This window comes from Brienomyrus brachyistius, chromosome 15 (assembly GCF_023856365.1).
Source record: "Brienomyrus brachyistius isolate T26 chromosome 15, BBRACH_0.4, whole genome shotgun sequence".
In the NCBI taxonomy this organism is placed as follows: domain Eukaryota; kingdom Metazoa; phylum Chordata; class Actinopteri; order Osteoglossiformes; family Mormyridae; genus Brienomyrus; species Brienomyrus brachyistius.
In genome coordinates this window covers 11,697,622-11,708,089 of record NC_064547.1, presented here as the reverse complement: position 1 = coordinate 11,708,089, position 10,468 = coordinate 11,697,622, and the positions used below count along the sequence as shown (strand labels likewise).

Sequence of the window (10,468 nt, the reverse complement as noted above, 5' to 3'; positions counted from 1 at the left end):
TACGGATGAACAACAAAAATACTGGAAATAAATAAATAGACGGATGGATAGGAAGTAGCTGGAAACGTGTCTCCGTGCGAGTAAGTGCTATTCAGAGTTATTCTCAACCAGCGATTCGCAAAGCAACGGGAAATACATGCCTACCCTCTAATCCCCACCTCTCAACCTATCTGAAAATGGCAAATGAATTCTGAGAAACATAAGGCTGAGCTATGTTCAAGAGATACGCAGAGTCGCATCTGGATCACGTGACCGTCTATATATGGGCTATTCCATTCCAAGGGGTAACACAGCAATAAGCCTAATGCATCGCTTTGAAACAAATCGCTTCTTCTTTTTCATGTTATAAAACAGACCAAGCGTGTAATTTTATAAATAACGCAACATCGCGTCGCACTGGAATTTCCGAAAGGTTTTCTCCAGACTGCCCTTAACACCACTGTACCTAAAAAACGTTCTCTACCCTGGCCTCTGCGAATAGTACAGTCCCACGCTCAAATTCCGAGAATTGTGCTGTCTTGATTCTTAGAATCGGGGTTCTTAGAAGTGGTGATGCAGGAAGTTTCTAGGAAAGCCCGACCAGGTGATTTTTTTTTAATTATTTTTTTTAGCCAGTTATTTGGCTCAGCTGTCTACTTTTTATTGCTAACTGTTTAGTCATAATGCGGCTATATCACTTGGTGTTTTTGTGTAAAAATGTTTATGTGGGTAACATACAGCTTGCAGGTGCTTGGGGGAGTCCAATGTGCGCTGTTTATCTCGGGCATTTTGATAGCTGACAATGATCTTGTTTTGACATCTCTGTGGGCTCGCCGTCTGTTTCATACGCTTACTGGCTGTTGCTCTGCGGATGTGTTGCCTCTGCAGAGGGGTTGCGGCACAAATATTACAAAAATATGTTAATAACCAGGCGATTCCTTGAGCTGACCTACGGGAGTTTGTTCCGCAAACGTGTTTCGTGCTTATGTGACAGTGGAAGCCGTTAAAATAATTGGCGAAATGTGTGACCACGCACTACGTTGCGGCTTGTTGGCGTGTTGTGCTAGATTGTGAAATAAATGCATTCTCTATTAAATTTGACATTGCTTTACTTGTAATGTTGTTGCATACACATTCGTTAAAACTATTTATTTATTTATTTGACTGGTACCACCTGTGTCAGGATACTTTTAAATGTTGCTTCCATGTTATTTCTTTGGATTTGACCCAGCCACTGGGGAACAATGAACGCTTCAGCGATCCCCCTTAATCACATTGCATAAAACGATCCTATGTTTCAGTCCCCAGCTCAAATCCTTACGAAATATTTGAAGTGACTTTAAATTCTAGTCTTGATGTACATGGATGTGTGGCTTTCACGCTTCGTGCGCGATTTGCGAACGGTACATAGCTCGACTGTGAATGTGGTCGAGATCTAGCTGCAATGCTTCAGCATTGGTCTTTGACATGCACAGATTTTGCTGTAGTTTAAGGTGTTTGGAAGCGGTTTTACGCAGAAGCCTGAAATGAATTTTATGTGTGCAACGGGTGTGCATTTTACTGTCGTCACATCGCAGTATTTTATTTTTTTACCTTATTGCGTTTTACGCTTATATACAGCTTATACTAATGTTATCATTTTATTTTGGTTATTCATGTATATGGACAACGGTGTCGGAGAGTTAGATGGTGCTTCAACTTCTTGATTGGGACACCACTGAATTTTTATTTATGAGAACATTTAACTTTTTCCATTGGAAAGGAACCCCCCCAGTTTGAAGGTAAAACTACATAACTAGGAGTTAAAAAAAAACTTGCTATCATAAGGAACACATTTCTTGTTTCCGGCCTGTGATGCCCTCTGCTGGAACCAGACTGTCTGCGTTTTAGCGTATGATAATCTCTTGGCGTATTAATTGCATTTTGAAAACGTACTGATATGTTATTTGAGCTCTCTGCCTAAATGTCACAGGTCAAATGGGCTGATTTTATGTAATAAGCAACATAACTCCTTTTTTGGCAATCTCATCGCTTTGGATGGAAACCGGATCTGTTGCAGAGCAAATACAGAATGTACAATATGTAAGAAATGTTCCTGTGGCCAAGAGCAGCTTGCTAATTGAGTCCCTTTCAAATTAATGCATTCAGATTTCCTCTGCCACCAGGTATAACAAATGTGATAATGAACAGTAAATGTTTTAAAAACTGTATTTGTCATCTTCTCAGATACCACAATCACTCGATGCTGTTTTTAAATGCATTCATTCGTGCATTTTAAAATTTGAATACTATTAATTTGCCCGGGCTGGGTCTGAATTCTAATGTACTGTATAGGCCTTCCTATTAAATGTGGACATGTGAATGTTACTGTTCCTAATAAACAAATGGAAGAAATACACTGGATGTTATAGCTGTTGGAAGATTCATGGATGGATTTGTAAAACTTGGAATATTAACTTCACCATTAATTTTTAAGATCATGATTCTTCAAACAATAAAACGGAAGTTTCTGACAGAACACACTTTCCGGCTAGAAGTTTCATTTTGTTGGAGGCAGTTTGTGTTTTAAAACTGTTATAATTCCATACTGGTATTTCTTAAATTTTATTTTAAAGGTTTTAACATGATGGCATGTGCGGCCACCAGCTGCGTTCAGTTCACACGCCACGCTAGTGATGTGCTGCTCAACCTGAACCGGCTACGCAGTCGAGATATCTTGACAGATGTCACTATTCTGGTAAACCGACAGAAGTTTCGCGCTCACAAAACAGTTCTTATGGCTTGCAGGTAAGTAGGATTTTAATTAAGTAATCAGAATTGATACTTGCATGGGCAACTGCTGTAGATTGTATAAAAAAAAAAAAAAAAAAAAAAAAAACTCAGTGTGATTTTTATCTCTTCCCCCAACCCCCCCACACACCAACCCAGTGGGCTTTTTTACACCATATTTACAGACTCCCTTAAATGCAACCCGAATGCCATTAGCCTAGACCCGAAAATGGATCCTGAAGGCTTTGGCATTCTGCTGGAATTCATGTACACATCTCGACTAACTTTGAAGGAGAGTCTCATAATGGCCATCATGAATACAGCCATCTATCTGCAGATGGATCATGTTGTTGACACATGTAACAGATTTATCAAATCCAGGTAAGTCAGGTTTAAAAATACAGAATTGCCATATCCTAAAAGTGTAGTTATCTTTTTAAAGACCTAATGGCTCCCCTCCTCCCTTCCTGCAGTGATTCTTCAACCAAGCTCACCAGGGAAGAGTTATTGGTTAGCCCTCTGCTATTAACTCAGGACACCCTAGCTTACAAGTTTCATGAAATGGAGAATTTACCTCCACAAGCAGCCTCTGTCAGGAATGGTAGGGCTTATAGTTCCATGTTCAATAGCATTAATCCTCCCAATAACTCTTACCCTTACGGTGAGTTCCCAGTCCAAGGATTTGCTTTTCCCCTTGGAAAGATTACTGATGCCAAAACCTCTTTAACAGATGTTTCCGCTAAAGGAAGTGCCATCTACCAAAAGCTCAGTTTCATACCCGACGAGACTGTACCGACAGAGAACACAAGGTCTAGCCCCAGGACTTCCAACAACATTTGCTGTATGTCCCCCTTCCCTCTTAGAGAAATGGATGGAGAAGAGGGACTAGGGAAGGAGAACCTGGGGGATGTTCATCCATCTGTAGGACCAGGCTTCAACAAATGGGACATGTTAAGCGTAGCCTCAGAGCAGCAGGAGGAGAGTAAACGGCATACTCCTTTGGTGGTTGAAGACCTGCCCCAGCAGCATTGTTTATTGAGCATCTCCTCCAGTGGCTGCAAGGGGCTTCTCAGCAGCCCACAGAGTCCTCTCAAATCTGATTGCCAACCCAACTCTCCCACGGAGTCGAGCAGTAGCAAGAATGCTGCTCTTTCCCAGGCCACTTGCTCCCTATCATCCCCAGGCACACAGGATCCCAAGGCCCGAAACTGGAAGAAGTACAAATTCATTGTGCTCAATTCTGCAAGCCAGACAACTAAAGAAAATGGAGGTTCTCAAGGTACTCGGTCCCCGGCGAGCATTGGCTATCCCACTTACCTCCAGTCCAATGAGTTGGAGCATCCAGATATGCAAACTGCCCCTAAACTTAGTGAATGTGGGGAGGATCTCCCGGTTTCCCAGGTTAGCCGTCTAAATACGATCATCAACAGGTAAGCTGAGGTACACGGAAGCTGATTTTGTATGTATGCAGGCATGAACTGAATATTAATTACTAGCCTTAAGTATTATATTAATGTGAATCTCTAGTCTTGGCTAAATTTCTTTATGCATGGAAACCTATTAATGATCTATGGATTTACTGCTTGTAGTGTTTTGAAATTAATCCACAGTGAAGAATGAATTCAAAGGTGGTGTATTAATTTGAGTAAAAGTAGAGTTCAGTGGTTTTATTTTTATCTCCGCAGTGCCCTGGAAGGATCACCAAGGAACAGTGGTGGTCATAACTCCTCCTACATTAACAATATGAAGTGTTCCTTTGGTGGCACACACTCTCCACAGCACCCAGTTTGCTCCAGTAGTCCTCCCCTACATGTGAATATTTCAGAGTTGCATGCAGAGTATTCAGACTCCAGTTTTGGTAAGGAGAAATCATTTTGCATGGTTAAAAGAAAATGTGTCATTATGATGTTGAGGATCACAGATTAGAGCCCTACAGAATTCAAGGAAGGAACAAGGGTATTGTTATCCATTATGGATATTCATGGAAAAAAAACAATGCCAAAAGGTGAACATGTGCCTACAGTTGTATCGACCCAGTCAAACTATAGGATCTTGGCAGGAAAGGTGCATAAGATCATCTCTCATTCTTTTCTGCTCTGGTTAAGATTGGTGGAAGAAACATCGAGAAAAGTAAATACAATGACATCAAGCTTATAGCAGAAAATGGAAACCTGAAGACATTTTATAACAAAGGTTACAGTGAATAGACTAGACTACTGATCAAAGATAAGAATACAAAGGTGATGACGACAAGACAGGCAACTAGTTTTAGTGCTGGTGAAGACTCAATTCTGTATCTTTGGAACAATCGGCAACAACAATGGATCCAGCAGTTAGGAAATGTATTGCAGATGGGAATCTGGGGGGGGGGACTTATTTCTAAGAATTATTTGCAATAAATGGACATGCAAAATACTGCATTCCAATTTCAGGCATTTCTTTAAAAAAAAAAAAAAAAATCGATCAGAGGCCAGGTCTATTTAATTCCCAATGTACGCATCATTTACGTCAGTTGTGCAGATAAGGTTCTGTCACACACTGCGTTAAGCCTGAGGCACTTGGCTTGAAACCACAGACTATCAAGATGTTAGTTGTATGGCATTTTTTTAAATATGAAACTAAAAGTAGCCAGAAAGCTACCTGCAAAAATGCATTTTTGAAACGAAAACATTCAGTTGATGGAACCAAATAGTTTTTCAGATTCGTTCTGTGATCGTTGGGATATGCTAGGGCACAGACATTTGTCGTACTTTGTGCATACTAATGCATTTCTATATGCGCTGTTCGTTTTACAGCTTACGTTGGTTAAGTCCTAAATGTCAATGGAAAAAACTTGCTTGTTTTGCAGAAAACGGTACAGGCTGTAATAAATGTGACTCCAAGTGTGCTGAAGACGATTCTCTGAAACGGCATATGCTTCAGGTTGACGGCGATAAGCCATACAAGTGTGACCACTGCCAGGCGGCTTTCCGCTACAAAGGGAACCTCGCCAGCCATAAAACGGTGCACACAGGCAAGCCCCGCTAACTGCCTGCATCATATTTACCTCCTTGCATTGGTCGTATGTTAATGTCTATTGGCTGGCATCCCTTACTGTTTTTAATCGTTTCCTTTTTGCTCTTCCTCTAGGAGAGAAGCCCTATCGTTGTCACATTTGTGGTGCTCAGTTCAACAGACCTGCCAACCTGAAGACTCACACACGCATTCACTCAGGAGAAAAGCCATACAAGTGTGAGACATGTGGCGCTCGCTTTGTACAGGTGAGGAAGCCCGTCATCCTCAATTTGACTGTCTCCCACTGTTCCTGAGGTTCATGATTTCAGTGAAATGAAGAACTTTGAATTTGGCAGTAAGTGCTAAAATGCAACTGGCTTCCCAGGTGGCTCACCTTCGTGCCCATGTGCTCATCCATACGGGAGAGAAACCGTACCCCTGTGAGATCTGTGGCACACGCTTTCGTCACTTACAGACCCTCAAGAGCCACTTGCGTATACACACTGGAGAAAAGCCCTATCATGTAAGTAAAGCTGAGTTAATTTGGTACATATGAATCTCTAATCTGTTGCCACGCAGACTATGAAAAGGTGCCTGTTAGGCATGCCATGTGTAACTTTAAAGTGCCTGCTAGGAGAGTTTGAATCTTTTAACTAAAATATCGTTAAACAAAACATGCCATAAACGCATGGCGTTGGAACATCTATAGCTGAAAAAGTAGAATTTTATGCTACCAGTGTGACAGTTGTGGATTTAAAATCCCAGGGAGAACTTGTAAATTTTGTAACCTTGGATAGGAGTGTCATGTAAAGGTAGTCAAGGGTGACTAAACTGCTCATTGATACTGATGAACTGTTTATTTCATTCTAGTGTGAGAAATGCAATTTGCACTTTCGCCACAAGAGTCAGTTGAGACTGCATCTCCGGCAGAAGCATGGAGCCATCACCAACACCAAGGTCCAATACCGCATTTCTACTACAGAGCTGCAAAACTGAGGTGACCAAGACTTGCTGAGCCAGTCCAGAACTGCAGTGCCACACTGGAAACTGGGGCAGTTGCCACCATCTGAAACGGGTTGACTCTACATGTGAATATAGAGCCACATATGATCAATTAGTCACTTTATGACCTGTATTATGTTTTGAGTATTTATAAGCTTTGGAGTATGCAAAGCTTTATTTTACGGAGAAAAGAAGGAATGTAAATGAAATTTTTGAGAATTGTTTTATATCAGAGAACACATTTCTGAATCTATGCTTTATCGAATGGTTAATATTTTAAGAAAATAGTATTCCTTGTAAAGCTGTAAAATACAGGTGTACATTTTATATATAAATATACATCATGTATAATGGCCTTTTTCATTGGGTGGAAAAAATGTTGCCAGACCCAGTAATTTCTCTGATTTTTGGTAATTAAGCTGATAATGAGAGAATCTTTACTGTTTGATTCTTCAGGCAGGCAATATCTGTTGCCAACTAACCATTCATGAATAAGGCAAAAACTTGAGTGTCGATAGATAAATGGACAGATGAAAGAAAAAAAAATACGAATTGCATCAGGCTGAACTCTGCAGGCAGAGCCAATCTGAAATTTAAAATGATGATTTTTAAGGTACTGCTTCTGTATGACCAACAGAATATTTCAATGTTTGTGATTTTTGTTTTTGGAAAATGGATATTTACGGTATTGTAACTGCTCTGTTAGGCTGTAACATTTTTCATACGTACACTGTGCTCTCAAAGTGCCTTTTCCCACTGATGTGACCAGTTCCCATTCAGCCTAGTTCTATCAAGGTATAAATCCAGAACAGCATTTGTCCTGTTTGTGACTGTTTTTGATGTCCCCCACCACCATCACCAACATTAATAAATTTCAATGCTTATGCTGTGACTTTTTTTTTTTCGTGTGTGTGTAAATTGCATTAGGACTATATAATGTAAAATAGTTGTGTGAATATAAAATAAAGATGTATTTGTATGTACTTTGACTCATTTCATATTGAGAGTTTGACAATGAAATCTAAGGGAGAGATGGACTTGTTCATACAAAGATTGATACTTGAGAATTAAATGCTAGACCTGAAACTAAGCTCAAGTTAATTTCATTTGTAGTGGCTACAGTAAGCACAAATGCGTAAAGGCAAATTCTCCAAGTTAATTCTCTGGTTAAGTAAGAATGTTATGCATCGTGTGTGTTTGTACAGGTTTCCATTGACTTGTACTACCGTTCAAAAGTTTGGGGTCACTTAAACGTCCTTTTCCATGAAAACCTACGTGAAACGAGTTTGAGTAGGAAATATAGCTAAATAGGAAATGATTTCTAACTATTTTAACTTCAGAAATGAGTATGTTCTTCAAACAAAGTTTGCAGCAGTCGCAGCCCAGTAGACCGTGGGCGTTCTATATGTTAGTGTGAGGTATTCTGACGCGATTGTGCTGGCCGCTCCACACTTAATACCAACTGACTGCTTCTTTCCTAAAGTTCTTGCCTGATTTGGAGCTGTGTTTAGGTCATTGTCATGTTGTAGGACAGAATTGCCTCCAATTAAGTGCCAACCACATCGTTTGACTTGGTGTTGCAAAATGGACTGGTAGCCTTCCTTCAAGCCTTCCTTTTACCCTGTATAAATCTCCTATGCTCCTATAAATCTTCAATTTCCTTGAAGGGGCCAAGCCCAACCCCTGAAAAATAGCCCCAAACTATAATTCCTCCTCCACCAAACTTTACACTTGGGACAATGCAGTCAGGCAAGTACCGTTCTCCAGGCAACCACCAAACCCAAACTTGTCCATCGGATTGCCAGACAGAGAAGCATGATTTGTCACTCCAAAGAACATGTCTCCACTGCTCTATAGTCCAGTGACGGCGTGCTTTGCACCACAGCATCTGACGCTTTGTATTGCACTTGGAGATGTAAGGCTTGGATGCAGATGCTTGGCTATAGAAAGCTATTCCATGAAGTTCTCTATGCACTGTTCTTTAGCTAATCAGAAGGCCACACAAAGTTTGGAGGTCTTTAGCTATTGACTCTGCAGACAGTTGGCGACTTATATAAATTATACTTGCCAACAGAGATTTTTAGACTGACAGTATTCTTAGCCAGTTCCATTGAACCAGTATCAGAATTTATTCACTGATGAGACTTCTAAGCACTTATGTAAGTCACTTTGGCTATGGCCGTAAAATGCCGTAATTTCATTCTTGATTTCATTCTTGACCGTTTCCATATAGCAAGCTTGCACCTTTAGAAGAGTGACATTGACATCTCTGTTCCAACACAGCTTTTGCTTTTATTGAGGGATTTTGTGGCAGGACAGCGAGACCAGTTTGAGGCTTTTAAAAAGGGCAGCCTTAAATGTGACTGATGTCTCTCAGTCATACAAGCATGATCTTCCGTAGAAGAGGAAACATTTGCCGATGAGAGGTCAGAGGCAGGTTCTGTTCTTATAAATAAATCAACATAGGCCTATTTAAGTGCAAATGTAGGCAGTTCTTCGACATGGCTCTACTAGCAATGCATGTCTATTTATTACTTTGTTTTGTGTGTGTGTGTTTGTGTGTGAGAGTGTGTGTGTGTGTTCTAAACTGAACATGTTATAAAACTGCCAGCAGATGGCAGAATATACTACGGATTATGCTGGACTACCTCCACATCCCCTTTTCCCTCACCTGTTGCAAGTCGTGCCTTTTTATGTTGTAAGGTGTAGTGACCATGTGCTTATGTTGCTGAGGTGTTTTTTTTCAGTTCCTACAATGTCCTCCCCACTGGAGTACAGTCTGGGGGCTGTTTTTTTATTCTCCATCTCTCTCCTCATGTTATTCTGTTTCTTTTTCTTCTCTCTGTTTGCCCCTGTCTCCCGACCTGTCTACCCCCTACTGTGATGTTTGTGTATATGTATGGTCGGGTTGACGGCCAGTTTTTTCGCTGGTACTTGTGACTAGTGACATGGTGTATTGCAACAGCAATGAAGGGTTCTCATCATCATCATCATCATCATTAAAATACACAAGAAAACATTCTTAATGATGCGCTACTAAAAAATATTTAAATAATTAAATAATTAATAATTAAAAAAATAATAAAAAAATTATTTCTAAATTAGAAAAGTATATAGTTATAAAAATTACTTATTTAAATTATTACATTCAAATATTTGAGTGTATGATATTTTCATATCATTTCTAAAAGACAACATGAATTTTGATCATGTCCTTATGTTTAGAATTTGAATTTGGAATCTGGCGATCAGTGGTCATTGTTGACATACCACAGCACAACAACAAAATGTGTCCCTGCATTTAACCCATATGTGACAATGTGACATAGCAGTGGGCAGCTAATTCAGCAGTTGCTTATCCTGGTTACAGTGATGTTGATTTGAGAGTGAATTCTATTCCAAGCAGCATAAGGCTGGGATGAACCCTGGGCGGGATGCCAGATGGATGACATACACACACACACACACACACACACACACACACACACACACGTTGCCGTACCTTTGTCAGTGGGGACCTACCATTCATTTATATGGGAAAAAATCCCAGTCACAATATCCTTAATCCATAGAGATCTCTGCTGCCCCTTCCGTCAAGGCCGCATCCACACCCGAGATGCAACCCCCAGCCGTGGTTCCTGCTCTAGTCCCCCATGGATCCCCATAGTGTCCTTGTTTTTGTCTGCCTTTGTGCAGTTGTTGTCTGAGTTACAGTATGTTTCCG

The 10,468-nt window shown here is 40.4% G+C and overlaps 1 protein-coding gene across 2 annotated transcripts; it reads left to right on the top strand.

Moving 5' to 3' along the window:
• Positions 1 to 461: 461 nt before the first annotated feature.
• On the top strand, positions 462 to 7,727 carry bcl6aa (BCL6A transcription repressor a). Of its 2 annotated transcripts, XM_048976243.1 has the most exons (10): positions 462 to 583; positions 2,595 to 2,766; positions 2,908 to 3,129; positions 3,222 to 3,349; positions 3,479 to 4,178; positions 4,434 to 4,606; positions 5,597 to 5,761; positions 5,878 to 6,008; positions 6,128 to 6,265; positions 6,613 to 7,727. In XM_048976243.1, exons 1-10 carry the CDS (start codon positions 553 to 555, stop codon positions 6,736 to 6,738), a joined length of 1,986 nt encoding a protein of 661 aa, XP_048832200.1. In that variant the 5' UTR covers positions 462 to 552; the 3' UTR covers positions 6,739 to 7,727. The 2 variants fall into 2 exon arrangements, with proteins under 2 accessions (XP_048832200.1, XP_048832201.1); XM_048976244.1 differs by lacking the exon at positions 462 to 583 and having other exon boundaries at positions 2,630 to 2,766; positions 2,934 to 3,129; positions 3,222 to 4,178.
• Positions 7,728 to 10,468: the final 2,741 nt, after the last annotated feature.